General features: G+C 41.6%; 1 protein-coding gene across 1 annotated transcript in view; it reads right to left on the bottom strand.

Annotated features, from left to right (window-relative positions):
* Positions 1–15,387, bottom strand: part of PTPN14 (protein tyrosine phosphatase non-receptor type 14) — a 185,134-nt gene that overhangs the window by 92,379 nt on the left and 77,368 nt on the right. Inside the window, exons 2-3 of the mRNA XM_081298435.1 lie at positions 14,476–14,803; positions 610–779 (exon numbers count right to left, since the gene is read on the bottom strand). Coding sequence (XP_081154561.1) covers positions 610–779; positions 14,476–14,649 — 344 coding nt within the window. The 5' untranslated portion in view covers positions 14,650–14,803. The remainder of the gene's footprint in view (positions 1–609; positions 780–14,475; positions 14,804–15,387) is intronic.

The raw sequence follows: 15,387 nt of genomic DNA, 5'->3' as shown, positions 1-15,387 counted from the left end.
TGTGTAGGTGTATATGCATATAGATAAATTAGAGGATGTGAAGTGAATATCTATTAGTTTTCTCAAAGGAACAGAACAATATAAACATAATATTTATTTTCAAAGTTATCATAAGTGGCATATTTGTTGCTCAATTTAAGTTTTAATACATATCCCATGTCTAGAATGATGGGATCTAATGGGTTAACCCAGAACAATCAAAACTCTTGCCCTCTCAACATTTCCTCCTTAATTTTACATCCATCTTTAGTTACCTTCCTAATCTTCAAATCCAAAGCCTGATAAATTATAAATTCCACCGTTCCCCCGCCAAATTCTTCTATGCTGCTTGACACAATGTTCTGCCTGGCTCAAAATCACTGCTGCCTTGCCACTGTTACAGGGAACCACTGGGGTTAGCCAGATGGATTCAACCATGCAGAGAGTACTTGCTTAGCAGATGTGAGGCCCTGGTTCAATCTACAGCTGCAAAGCAACAGGTCAACACTGTCCAACTACCCCACCCTCTCTGCCACTATATACACCACTACATCAACCAGCTCATCTGCTTCATCAAGAGTATCACAGTTATTTCATACCCTTGTATGGGGAGAGGGGGCGTGCACCTACCTTGTGGCCTCTTGCTGAAGCCATGACACATTTGGCACATAGAACATGACTCCGAAGAAAAGCAGAGGCTCATTAGCGAATTTGTCCAGATGTTTCTTCAGCGGTTTCTCCAGCTCCACCCATCGTGCTTGCTGGCTCTTGCTAAGAAACCAAAGGCCAAAGTAGTGCGTCTAGATAAAAGGGTATAAAACTGCATCAGTTCATGTTTTCCACATGCATCCTGAGATCACACAAAACACAAGATTGCAGTTTCTGCATCATTTTCAGTTCCTCAGCTTATACACAAGGATCCAGCTTATATTTTCTAGGTTTGGAACAAATTAAAGGCAATCATTTCCACAGAATACTGTAACTGACACTGATCATCCAGATGCAGCATCCTACCCAGTGTGGCCTTTAGTAAATGTTGGTCCCTATCCAACTGTATTAGGAAAGAGGGTGGTGCAGGGTGTGGACAGTGCTGAACCCCTTTTTTTTTCTAGGAGCTAAAGGCTGGTTTTCCTGTGTGTCTTCCCAATGCCTCGTGATTGCATATGGAGCTCGCTGGCAAAGGCTAACATAGTTATTGCACCTACTACAGAATAACTTATTACTCAACCCCTAAGATAAAACCTGCCAACTGAAAGCTTCTGCACTGTAGAATGTGTTCCTACAATGCCAGATTTTAACCAAAACTGTAGTCATTCTTTTTGAACTTTAATGAAGTACTTTAAAAGCATCACCCTGTCACTTTATTATTCATGAACTGCAGCATCTCTCTCCAGGTACCAAGTGCAGAAAGGGGAAGGCTCTCCTCTCCACAGCTGCCCCAAGAGCCCCTGATGGCTGTTCTTGGCAGACTGGTGGGATTTGACAGATGAAAGTGAGATTTTTCACCCTCAGACCCTTAGCCTCAACTGATTTAGTTTTGAACAACATGCTCAATGATTAAAACAGGTACTTTTATGCACCCAATCCTGTCTTTATATTAATTCATGCTAGGATTTCAGGATTAGCACAATAATCACCAAAAAACAGAACACTGCTTTTGAAGATTCTTTTATATTTCAATTATAGCCTACGACCGTTTACAGCAGCACACCTGGAAATCTGCCTTCAAAAGAATGTTTTCATTACAAGGTTTAATTTCCAAAGGTATTCTTACACTGATGCTCCTGCTCCAGCTGGCTGTCCCCTCAATTTACCAAAGATCAATCTCTGCCATGACCCTACCAAAATCTCTAATGAAACTCTGACTCTGATTTTCCTAGGAAACCAGATGTCCCCTGCCTACACAAAGCTGCAAACCCAGGTGCTTTTAAAGGACATTTTAAAATGGATTTACTTTCAGATGGGCACAATGATTTCATCAGCCTTCTTCCATGGTGTTCCAAAGAGCAAGTTCAGAATCAGAAATCTTATCCATTTCGCAAGTGACAAAAATGCCAACAATCAGAGTCCCAGTCATATTTTTATCAACTTAGGCACACTTGAGTGAATTCTGACCCTACTCTTCATTTCCTAGCTTCAGTGAGTCCATCAGGTGTTCCAACACAAGCTCAGGCTCACGTAGAGGAAATGAAATGCCACTAAAGAGCAAGAAACAGGCTTTGAAGCCAATTCATTTCCCCGCTTTTGCACCGTTCATATAGTAACTTTGTGCAAGTCACTGGGACTCCCCCCACCCTAGCCCCCACAAGACTCTGAGCTTTCTCACCTGTAAATGGGAATAACTAGGATTGTTGTAAGGAGTGGACTTCAGATAATGCTTGCCACCCATGTGCATGATAAGTATGTCATAAACACTGCCTTCTGTGGCTGCTGGCTCTGCTACTCCTGCTGTTACCACCACCATTACCAGTAAACGGTGTGTCCTCAAAGAGATTTTGGGACCCCAGACTCTTCTTCATCTTCTTCACTTTTGCTTTCTATCCACGAGGGACATGGTTTTGCTCTTCCAGGCACCTCCACCCTGAAATGTTGCCTTCAAAGGCCTCAAGCAACAGGGCCAATCAACCATGAACTGGTACCGTGACACCATAAGCCAGAATAAACCCTTTCTCTTTATAAGTCAATTATCTCAGGTATTTTTGTTACAATAACAGAAAGCTAACACAGAATTAGAAAACAGAGATCATTCTGGAAGTAATGAGAAAAGCAGACAAAAGTAGAAGCTGGACCTAAGGAGTATAAGGGAAAAAATAACAAAAAAGCAGTGTGACTCCCCTAAATTAGTCTTTAAAAATCTCAGTATAGGCATTTAGGGACACTGGAACATCAGTCTGATGATATTCTTGGGGATCTATGATAAAGACTTAGGCTAGCCTCCAATAAGGTAACTTGGGTCGTTAATTCAGCAAACTTGTTTGATAAAGGTCAAAGGCATTTCTGCATTATTCTGAATCCCTCTGTGGAGGATAGTGCCATATAAGGGTCTCCCACTACATTTTGGATGACTAGGAGTGTTTACATATAATAAATGAGGTAATGTACATAAACTGTAACATGCTATGCAATAATTAGAGTTGGAAAAGAGCCCTTTTATAAGCATGGGTGGAGGAAGGGAGGGCAAGCTTCACAATTGCTTAATAGAGTAACCATGATTTATGATCTTTCACTAAAAGTAGTTTTGACATTTGGCGGGTATTTATATGGTCCTTACCTCATTCTAATTGTAATATTCCCTCAAATTGGTAACATTCAAATCATAAAGGGTCACAGGAACCACATAAACATTTGACAACTGATTTTACAAAACAAAACAAAAAAAAATATTATTGCTCCTATAATTTAAAGGTTAATGTTTCAAATTTCCTCTTTTTCATTCCCACCCATTCAAATCATGAAACCAGATCTGAATGCTTGCAAAACACACCCAAAGAATATTCCATGGAGTGCACACATCTGCACGTGCACATGAAGAAGCACATGCTCCTGCGCACCAACACGCACACACCCACACGTAGAAATGAAGAAGTAGAAGAGAACTTCAGAGTAAGGTAATAATCTTGAGCCACAGTTAATAATATAGAGTTCCAAATAACAATGCAAGCCACTTCTAGTGGAAAAACCTAATTTATGGCATTTTTCGCTGCTGCTGCTTAAATACAGCATTTTCCAGAGGACGAAGAGTATTTCAGAGTGACTCACTATGGAATTACCCAATGAAATGGTTACATAACTATTCCAGAAATGGGGTTCCCAGTGCAGGGGAGAACTAGGGGAGGCAAGTTATCTGCAGCACACAGTTTACAACTACTCACACTCAGGATATCCTGATTTTAGTGCTGAATTCAGTTATCCAGCAGGAAGGAAAATCCATTTATGAGGTTCCCATCCCTACACTATTTTTTTGATGCTGTGCCCAAAATAACCTTCTCCATTCCCACCACACTTCTGTCCTTCTGCCTCTGGTTACACCCCTACTCTAGAGCAGAAAGATCCTGATTCGAAGCCCTTACAATCCTTTGTTGAAGTTCAACATAGCCATGTCTACACAGTGGCTCACAGGAAATGGAATCAGAACCTGAGCCCTCAGTTCAACTCGCATGTGCACCAACCAACTTCCTGTGTACTGCCCAATAGACTATTAATCCCACTGAGCCCAGCTGAGACCACACAGGCCTGTTCATAACAGACCGGCCAATCTAAACTCTAGCTGCATTTTGTGAGCTGGGCTCCACTGCTGAACACTGCCACGTGGGTGAGGAAAATGTAGGAGATGATTCCAAACAGAAACCACCTTCTCCCTAACCAGAAGGATCTCCTCGCATTACCTGAGTAAATGCCTGAAACGTCTGTTTCATGTCTAAGGGACCAAAGGCAAGCCAGACCCAGAGGATCCTCATGATACCCTCTGGGCTGGGTAAAAATCCCATTTTCCTCTCTAGTTTTAGAGCCCACAGAGCTGGTGCCCTGAGTTCTGCAATGACTTTACTGCAATGAGAAAAGAAGTCCAAAGAACCAATTCCCAGGGAGAGGAACCACATCTCTGAACCAATTACTAAAAACGTACTATGATGAAACAACGTAGGAAAGCCACACTAAAATGTTATTTTTATGTGATAGTTTTGATTTGGTTTGAGGTTTTGTATTTTAACAGAGGAAGCATAAACAGACCAAAAAGTCTGCTGGTCTTCACTGGAAGATTGGTGTGTCTTTGACTTTAGCATTAAAATGTCCATTGGTCCGTATTGTGAAAAGATTCTAGGGACTAAAGGTCATTATAAATAGCTTGAGGCAGTGGGTATATTGGAAATCTCCATTCCTTCTGCTCAATTTTGCTGTGAATCTGAAACTATTCTAAAAAAATAAAGTCTATTGAAAATAGCTTGGAGTCTTTTTGATTTGTTCAATCATTTATGTGTAAAGACATGATATATTTCTGAACATTAACAACTAATAAGATTTTTTCTTTTTTTTGAGGGTTTTGTTTATCCAGTTTTGTGACCTATGGAATGGCTTTAATATTCTTTGTAAGGGTAACAGATTCAGGCTTGGCAATTACAACGGATTAAACTCTTGATCTTAATGAAAGCATTTTGAAGAGCTAATCATCCAGAAGCAAAAGTTTAAAACATCTTGCCTTTAGTTGTAACAGGTTGCCTGTCTTACCCAGTATTTCCACTGTCAATTAAGAAACAGTGTTGGTGTGCGTCCACATAAAAAGTACAGGAGTTACGTGCAAGCATTAGCAGTTTCACCGTTTCACCCAGGCATGGAAAATATTTCAAAAAGGTGACCATAAGCAGACTCTGAAACAGCACTTCATGCAATTACATTCCAACAGCTTTGAAAAATAAACCACTTTACCTCAGTTGGATGACTGTAAGAACCAACTGCTGTGCAATCAACCTCCGCTCCGGGTAGGTCTGGGATTTCTACAACTGACATATCTATAATTAACAACTGCACCATCTTCATTTTCCTAGCCATTATCTCCATGAAAGGACAGGAAAACAAACTGCAGAATCACACAGGTATAGGAGGCACTGCTCCCTTGGCATATAAAAAAAGATGAAGCCTCACAAGGGAAGACGGGGGAAGTTATCTCACCTGTGGTCTCAACTCCTAGAAAATGGAGTCCAGATGCCAACTCACATTATAGGTCTGACAGAGAGCTAGTGAGATTTCATATTATAATCTTTTTAAATTTTTTTTATTTATATATGACAGCAGAATGCATTACAATTCTTATTACACATATAGAGCACAATTTTTCATATCTCTGGTTGTATACATAACATTCACAACAATTTGTGTCTTCATACAGATACTTTGGATAATAATGATAATCACATTCCACCATCATTAATAACCCCCTGCACCCACCCTCCCTTTCCCTCAAAACCCTCTGCCCTATCTAGAGTTCGTCTGTTCCTCCCATGCCCCCTCCCGCTCCTTATCCCACTATAAATCAGCCCCCTTATATCAGAGGAGACATTTGGCATTTGGATTTTTGGGGTTGGCTAACTTCACTTAGCATTATCTTCTCTAACTCCATCCATTTACCTGCAAATGCCATGATTTTATTCTCTTTTATTGCTGAGTAATATTCCATTCTGAATAAATGCCACATTTTCTTTATCCATTCATCTGTTGAAGGGCATCTAGTTTGGTTCCACAGTTTAGCTATTGTGATTTGTGCTGCTATAAACATTGATGTGGCTGTGTCCCTGTAGTATGCTGTTTTTAAGTCCTTTGGTTGTAGACTGAGGACAGGGATAGCTGGGTCAAATGGTGGTTCCATTCCCAATTTTCCAAGAAATCTCCATACTGCTTTCCATATTGGCTGCACCAATTTGCAGTCCCACCAGCAGTGTATAAGTGTACCTTTTCCCCCACATCCTCAATCAACACTTATTGTTGTTTTTATGCATAATAGTTGCCATTCTGACTGGAGTGAGATGAAATCTTAGAGTGGTTTTGATTTGCATTTCTCTAATAGCTAGTGATGTTGAACATTTATTTATTTATTTATTTATTTATTTATTTTTAAATATTAATTATTTTAAATTTATTTTTAATTTTATTTTTTAGTTGTAGTGGACACAATAGCTTTATTTTATTTATCTATTTTTTTATTTTTTTATTTTTATGTGCTGCTGAGGATCGAAGCCAGTATCTCACACTTGCTAGACTCAAGGCAAGCGCTCTACCACTGAGCTACAAGCCCAGCCCTTCACATCATAATCTTTATAGAGACAAAAATACAACACGAAATTCTAGCACCAGCAATTTATCCCAACAGTCTATCTACTATTGGCAGATTCCTAATCAGTGTTGATTATTACAATCCCCTCCAAATGTACAATCATATAGATGTGGTTAAAGAAGTTATGAATACAGCAAGATTCCACCATTATCTGCCAGGGCCAGAGGGAATAAGGTTTCAAGGGCTCCCCAAATCACACATAAAGTACCAACTGTAAGTAGATTAGTTTGAATCAAACCACACAATTATTCTTAACATAAGTTAACTTTTCTTTGATGATAAGAAATGCGTACAAAGATATTGTGTCTTGATATGCTCTAGCCATATGTGGAAATTTCTACTACTGCTGACAACTTGGATACATCAGCTTTTAGTAAAGATGAAAATATGAATTTGAAAAAAAGGGGGGAGGTGGTTCAATTAGAGAATAACTACCTGCCTTATGAAATTATTCTGAATTTGTTGTTTTAGACTCCCTTAAAAGCTAGGATTCTCAGTCTAGCCTTAGGAGAGATAGAAGTGTTATCAAATTCAATATTCTCCAGAGCTCTGGATTTTCCAATAAAATAAAAGCTTTCTTCCTCAAATAGGATAGAGCAATGAAGTGAAGAGTATCTGAGATGCCTTTGTTAAATCATTTATCTCTCCCCTCTTCCACTTGTTGCTTTTTAAATAGTCAAGATTATCCTTAAAGATATCATTCTAGCTTATTTTTACATTTCACTGGAATTCTTGTGGTTGTCTGTCTGTTGTAGCAATGCTGGGGATCAAACCCAGGGACTTATGCATGCTAAGCAAATGCTATACCACTAAGCCACAATCCCAGCCTGGAATTCTCGATATTCATTATTACTATTAACACAGCCATCTTTGCCTTTCTTAGAACAGTACTGATGATTAGAAATATAATGTGAGACTGGGCTTGGTGGCACTCGCCTATAATCTCAGCAGCTCAGGAGGCTGAAGCAGGAGGGTTGCAAATTTTAAGCTAGCCTCAGCAACAGAGCCAGGCCCTAAGCACATTATCAAAACCCTGTTTCTAAAGAAAACAAAAGGACTTGGGGATGTGGCTCATTGGTAAAGCACTCTGGGTTAAATCCTCAATACTAAAAAATTAAATTTAAAAAAGAAATATAATGTGAGTCACATATTCATTTTTAAATCATTTTATAGCTACCTTTAAAAAGTACCAAAAGGTGATTAATTTTAACAAATTTTATTTAAAATGATAAATTCAAAATCTCATCTAAACCTGTAATCAACATAACAGTTATTACGGAGATATTTTAACCCTTTTTTTAATACCAATTCTTCAAAATCTGACATCAAATTCACACTTAACCATATGTCAATCTAGCTACAACCCAAGTGCTCAGTAGCCACATAGAAACCAAACTGGACAGCACAATTTTTAGTAACTATTCAAGGAGCTGAAAGATTCTGCCCTCAGATCATAGGCTCTAATCATTAAATTCATCTAAAAATGGAACAAGCAGATTTTTAGAAGGGTAAGAGAGAAGCCTCTGGAAGCTTTATCACAGAGGCTGGGCAACCTGTGTGGTATCTTGCAGAGGGCATGGCCCTACCGACACGTTTCTCTGTGGCAGGCACTGTGACACTGTGACAACTTTGCAAAACTGACTCATCCCATCAGCTCACAGACGTTGCTACTATTACTATCTTCATTTTACAGATGAGAAAACCAAGGCACCAGGTAATTTAGTAACTATCTAGAATTACACAGCTGCTGAGTGGCAGAGTCAAAATTAGAACTCAGGCAGTCTGGTCCAAGATCACACTTCCAGCCACTACACTCCTGCAGCAGAGGGTGCCTAACAACAGAAAGTAGCTAAAACAATTGACAGTACCATGGCATCCTATGCAAATCTCATTTGTTCCACATCCTCACCATGGTCAATATGTTCACTTTATTCTCCATTCCAGCTTGTGTGTGTAATGGTAGCAAAATATTGTGAACTACATATGCCACATAAGCCACAAAACAGGTATACACTGTATAAAGGACAATAAACATAGAGTCAGCCCTTGGGATTCGTTCCAGATCTCCTGGGATAATAAAATCTGCAGATACTCAAACCCCTTTTATAAAAAGGCATGTAACCTACACACATCCTCCTGTTACACATTAATCCATCTTTAGATTACTCAGAGTGCCAAAGACAATGTAAATGCTATGTAGTGGTTATTGAACTGTTTAGGGAACAAGAAGGGGTAAAAAACCTGCCTATGTTCAGTACAGAATACTTGGAATATTCTGAATTTTAAAAAACCCTGTGATTAGTTGAATCCACATCTGAGGAACCCATGCATACAGAGAAATGACAACATCAAATTTTCAAATATATGATTTAGTTATAAGGCAGCATGATTTTAGGTATTTCTTTCTTAGCCTAGGTTTACAAACTGAGACGGGAGCTCCAGATACAGCACCCCTTCTGTAAATAGAACAGCACTATTTTACACATGATATTTCCTAGGATTTTATTTGGGGAGAAGGAAAAGGATTAAACCCATTGATTCAGATACGCTGTAGTTATATTATCTGAATTCTGATTTTATCAGTCCCCTCTCTCAAATCTCTTCCTTAATAGAAACTCATACCTTTAACTTTTGTCTGACCTTGAAAATGATTGAAAAGATATTTTTTTCCTAAGAAGTTCATTCTTATTACCTCTTGCCAGGATCACTATGGTCTCCACTGGAGTCCCTGTTCCTCCTGTCCCTCCCTTCCAATCCCCATTCTGTTCATCATTGGGTCCTTTTCCTCATACAAAAGTTGATCACATCACGGTCCTCCTTGGATTCCTCTGATGTCTTCACATCTCACAGCAGTATTTCCCCCCACTCCCCAAAGTTTAAGAGTATTTACTAGAAGGTTAAAATAATTGTGAAACATTGTTATGGTTTGGATGTGAGGTACCCCCCCAAAGCTCACATGTGAGACAATGCAAGAAGATTCAGTGGAGAAATGATTGGGTTGTGAGAGTCTTAACCCAATCAGTGAGTTAATCCCCTGTTAGGGATTAATTGAGTGGTAACTGAAGTGGTGGGGTGTGGCTGGAGGAGGTGGGAATTGGGGCATGGCTCTGGAACTGGTATCTGGCAAGTGGAGACCTCTCTCTCTGCTTTCTGATCTTTATGTGAGCTGCTTCCCTCTGCCACACTCTTCTGCCATGATGTTCAGCCACACCTTGAGTCCCAAGGAATGGAGCCTGCTGTCTATGGATGGAGACCTCTGAAATTGAGCCCTCAAACTTTTCCTCCTCTACAGTTGTTCTGATGGGGTCTTTTAGTCACAGCAATGAAAACTAAAACAAACACCTTTTTGGTTTCTTTCTGCAATGCTAGGGGTTGAAGCAGGGCCTTGCACGTGCTAGGCAAACGCTCTACCACTGAGCTGCATCCCAGCTCTGCCACATTTGTTTGTCTGTCTTCTTGCTGTAGAACTTCAGAGAGTGGTTCCCAAAACATTTTACCAAAACTCTTCTCCTCCACTTCACTCTTCTGGGAACTAGATCTGGAGAGTCACCTGCCTCAGTTTAGACCAGCCTCACAATTTACCAGCACAATGCCTGTATACAGGTCATCCTGAGCTCTAATGTGGGGACACCAACAGTACAGATTCACGGAATGTAAGTGAGCTGATAGGTGGAAAGTACTCCACGCATACATGGGACATGAAAAGGTGATGACTCTCTTTAAGTCTTTGTGATACATTTTAGAAACTGCCCTACAGGATCTAGTTAAAACTCACAGACCCACCTGCCTTACCACACTCCCCGCCTCTCCCTGCCATGACCCCTTCCACACTCACAAAGGCAATGGTGAAAATCACTCTCTGCCTGTCCTAAAAATTCTGTGTTCTTTCCCGCTTCTGCCCTTTGGCATGAACTGTACCCTGGGCTTGGTTTCTCATTCCTTTGCTCCCCTAGTTCCTGGAGGCAGGCACCCTTCACATGCAGCTTCGAAGGTCTTTGCTACCACACGAACCAGACCTGGACCCTCTGAGTGCTGTGGGAACCAGCAGCACACCAGTACACCTGAAACAGACTTGCTGCTCAGTGTACCGCGCACCTCCAAGCCTTCACACATCTGCCCAAACCCACAGAACATGCAGCTGCAACAGTGAACCACTAACGGCTTTAGGTGATAGTGACGTGAGGACATAAGTTCATTAATATTAACAAACATCTGACTAGCAGGGGTGAGGGGCTATGCATGAGTTGGGATGGGGAGTACAATCTCTATACCTTCCTCTCAAACCTAAAACTACTCTAAAAGATAGTCTTTAAAAATTTTTGAAGATGCCTGTAATCCCAGCAGCTTGGGAGGCTGAGGCAGGAGGATCACAAGTTCAAAGCTAGCCTTAGCAACTTAGCAATGCACTTAGCAACTCAATGAAACCTGTCTCTAAATTAAGAAAGAAAAAAAAGATATAGATAGATAGATAGATAGCTAGATAGATAGATAGATAGGCAAGAGTTGGAGATGTTACTCAGTGGCTAAGTCCCCCTGGGTTCAATCCCTGGTACAAAAAAAAAAAAAATCTTTGAAGCCTATTTTACAACTATCTTACAAGATTAACTGGTAAAAGAATTAACATAGATCACAAAGTTTTTAAAAAGTGTTTTAAGTCTACTATACATCCTTTCCTTTATAAATTATTAGCTATTATAAAATTTAGGATACAACTAAACTAGTTCCAATGACAAGGCCAAATATCCATCATCATCTGGTTTCTAAGGCTTCATCATGACTAAACACTTTGTTATACTTTAGATTGATTTTCACCTTCTCTTCTAAAGGACCATCAGCTCTATTTGGAAAAGGTCGGAACAGACCCTGCACTCTCCCCTGCTACTTGTGCGTTTAGCCGTCCTGCTCCAGGTGTGCGTGTGTAAATGAAGAACAAAGCACCAGCTGACTCCATCTGCCCTTTCACTCAAGAATATTGACAGGACTGATTTACACAAGGTCAGACCTTCAGTGTTATCTGTCATAGAATGAAAGCACAAAACTCAAAGAGAAAGTGATTTGCTCCAATGTGATGGACTTATTTAGGGTGTGTCAAAATAAAGCCAGTGTTAAATGCAAGGCCCCCTTCGTAATGGGACATCAATCACAGCTCCACACACACTTGACAGGGGAATCTAACTGCACTTCACCCTTTGTCAAGGCGTAGCTGTGGGATAATCCGAGGCTGCCCTTTGCCCTCTCACTAGGAGCTATGACAGTCTGAGTCAAGTATTTATTACCACGCACATGTCCAGACACCTCACCTTTCTCCCTTCACTCTAGCTCTACCTGGTGACTGGCCAAGATCCCTTCTCAGCCCCCAAGACTGGTAGCTGCTCTTTTACATCCTTGAATCTTTTAAAATCCAATTCTGAGTGCTCAGGATGACCTGCCTCTTTTCTACCTGCTGAATCCCTAAGTATCCTTGGAGTCCCAGTTCAAAGACTAGAGGCTCTGTTTGCCTTTCACTGAGACTTTCTTTCCCAAGCTGCAGCAGTCAGTGGGTCAGTGAATGCACTGCACAACTCTAAGGAGAACAGTCGCTTTTCAGGCCTACTCCTAATTTCTGTTTCAGCACAGATAGCATTCAATCTGAATGTTTTTTTTTTTATGTGCTACGTTCCCCTACTGTTCTGTGCATGTCTTGAAGACAAAACTGTAGCTTATTTATCTTTGTTTCATCAAGTCCTAAAATAGTACCTGACATAATACAGTGGCTCAATATTTTCTTTCCATGTAAAACTTTTCGTTAAGACATTCAAATTTAAACAATATAAATTATTAGATACAGCATTAAACATTTTCCACACAAACTTTCAGGATTTACAATAGTCCCACTAGGTAAGCATCATTGTTTTCAATCACAGGTGGGAAAATCAATGCCCAGAGAGCTTCAGTAACTTTTCCAAGGATACCTAGCTAGTAAGTGACAGAATAATGCTCTGAACCCAAGTTCAAGACTACAAAGCCTATTGGAAGCAGTGGTGCACGCCTGTAATCCCAGCAACCCAGGAGACTGAGGTAGAGGATCACAAAGTTTAAGGCCAGTTAAGGCAAGTTAGCGAGACCCTCAAAAACTTGAGAACTTGACTCAAAATGAAAAAAAAAAAACCTGGGGCTGTATCTCATGTAAAGCACCTCTGGGTTCCATCTCCAGCACCCCCTCCCAAAAAAAGCAATACAAGCCTGTACTTATAGCTACTTAGCCACATGCTATCAATGCCTACAAATAATACACAGTTAACATGAGTGACTTAAAGTCCTCAAAAGTAAAAAAACAAAAACAAAAAAAACAAACTTCGTGTCTTTTTAATGTGCTATAATTGAATTTCTTCCAAGAATTTAGAGCCTACTGCCCAACTACTCAGCAATATTAGGGTTTTTCCTTTATGCCTGTGCTTGCGTGTGTGTGTGTGTGTGTGTTCGTTCAAAACCCTAATGTGCTACCCATCATCTAGGCAGGACATTTCACATGTGGCCTCTATTGTGTCACCTCCCCTTCTCTGGTCTAGAACAGGCTTCTGCACTGCAAAGCAAACCTCAAAGGACGGATGACCACTGCATCCAAAGTCTCAACACAAAGAACAGCAGGAGACAGAGGGTTCAGGTGGACCAGTCTCCCAGGGAACAGCACAGGGGTGGGCAGGGGAGGGGAGGACTCTTTGGCACGGGGCCTTTGTGCAAAAGGAAAGAAACCGCATATGCTCACTCCCAACAGTGACCATCACCTCCTCTGTCACCTACAGTCCTGGGCAGTGCTGTCCCCTGGACCCCACGAGAGCCTCAGATGATTGCAAAGCATTTTCTGATGCTCAGGACGGTGCACCTTGGGGCCTGCAGCAGTCAGCATTGACCGCCATCCCGCCCACCTCCTCTGCCCACCCACCAGCCAGGATACCAGGCCGTCAAGACCCAGACACACACGTCTGTGCCTCTTGTCCTGAATGTCTGTAAGTATAAGCCTGAGAAAAGCAGGGCTTGCAGGTCATAAACAACACAGAGCCCCTGTGCTGCCCCAGGTCTCTTCTAAAGAGTGACGACGTGACCTTCTAAATGGTCAGCCCTCGGGATGCCTGAAGCCCAAGCAGTCTCACAGACGGTATGAAAAAACCCAGGTCCGTGAGGATCTTAAAAGGAACAAATCCTCCTTTTACAATCCCTCCCCAAAGTCTCACTGGTCACGCTCACTTTAAATGCTTTTTCTCTTCTTCAAGAGGAAAATATAGAAACAAACAAACAGAAGAGCAGCTGCACCCATTCTGAATGTGGGCGTCTTCTCCTTGATCTGTGTCGGAGATGCCAAGATACCAACTACCCACTCATTGTTTCAAAGTAAGAAAATGACTTTGGTGGGGACAGTCTCACATTTTTACCTCCCAGCAAACCTCCTTTCTGGTGGGAACAACTGGGATCTCCCACCCTGTGGCAGCTCCAGGCAGGGTCCCTGTTCCGCTCAGGTCTGACCCACTGAAGTCTGAGATCGCTCTCATGCTAAGAAGAGCAGGATCTCATGAACACAGCACTTGGGCTAAAGGGCATGGCAGGTGCCAAAAAACAGCTGGCTGGGTCCACTAGGGATTTCTTCCTCCTATGCCCACCCGACGCATGGGCACGGTGTCCACTCACACTCGCCTTACCTCCCGCAACTCCAGCCTCTGGGCCACAGCCTCCAGGCACTCTTGCCCCGTGCTTTCCACAGACAGTGTGCATTCAATAACATTGCTGTCCAACAGGCGGATCCGCGTGACGAAGCAGTTCTTGCTCAGGACGTTGTAGCGCCGTGTCCGGCGGAGCTTCAGACCAAAAGGCATGGTTCTGTGGCCCTCCGACGCCGCCTTCCTGTCCTGGCGCACACGCCCCTGAGATGGCCTTAGCAGTTTTGTGACCGGGTGATCACACTACCCCCTGTGCTCCTGCAGGTATAGAAAGCGGTGTCCATGCCCGGCGTGGCCTTCTGGAAGACAGCTGCAGAAAGAAAAGAAAGAGCCTGGTCATGTGCTGGAAGGGAAGTCTCAATAGTGTGGTACATCACACACACACACACACACACACACACACACACACACACACACACACACACAGGCAGGTGAACAGCCAGGTCCCAGCACCAGCAACTCTAAGCTCCTGAGGGTTTTGGTGGAGGCCATGTGCTCTGCCCTATTTTATGAGGCTTCTATGATAAAAGCCACTTCAAGCTGAAGATGTAGAGTTCAGACCAACTCAACAGTGTTCACTGCAAGGCCAGAATTCAAACCAGCGTCCATGCAACTTCAACTCACATGCTTTTCCCACTCCACAATACTATCTGCTCGTAAAAAGCACTAGGAGCATAATTTGAGCACTTTAACTTCTATATTCTCGTTTTAATCTCATGAACCTTCCTAGAGAATAAATTTCTTTACAGATGAAAAGAAGTTCAGTGATTTCATTACCTTGCTAAACTTAAAATCTGACCTTGTTCCTCCTCGCTCTTAGTAACACTACCTCCTCTTTTTTTTTTAAATTAATGTCTTTAGCTTTTATTTTTAACATTTATCTTTATTTTATTA

The sequence above is a fragment of the Spermophilus citellus genome (assembly GCF_964194105.1).
Source record: "Spermophilus citellus genome assembly, chromosome: 6".
NCBI lineage: Eukaryota > Metazoa > Chordata > Mammalia > Rodentia > Sciuridae > Spermophilus > Spermophilus citellus.
Note: the sequence above shows the minus strand (reverse complement) of the source record. Positions and strands in the feature narration are given on the sequence as shown.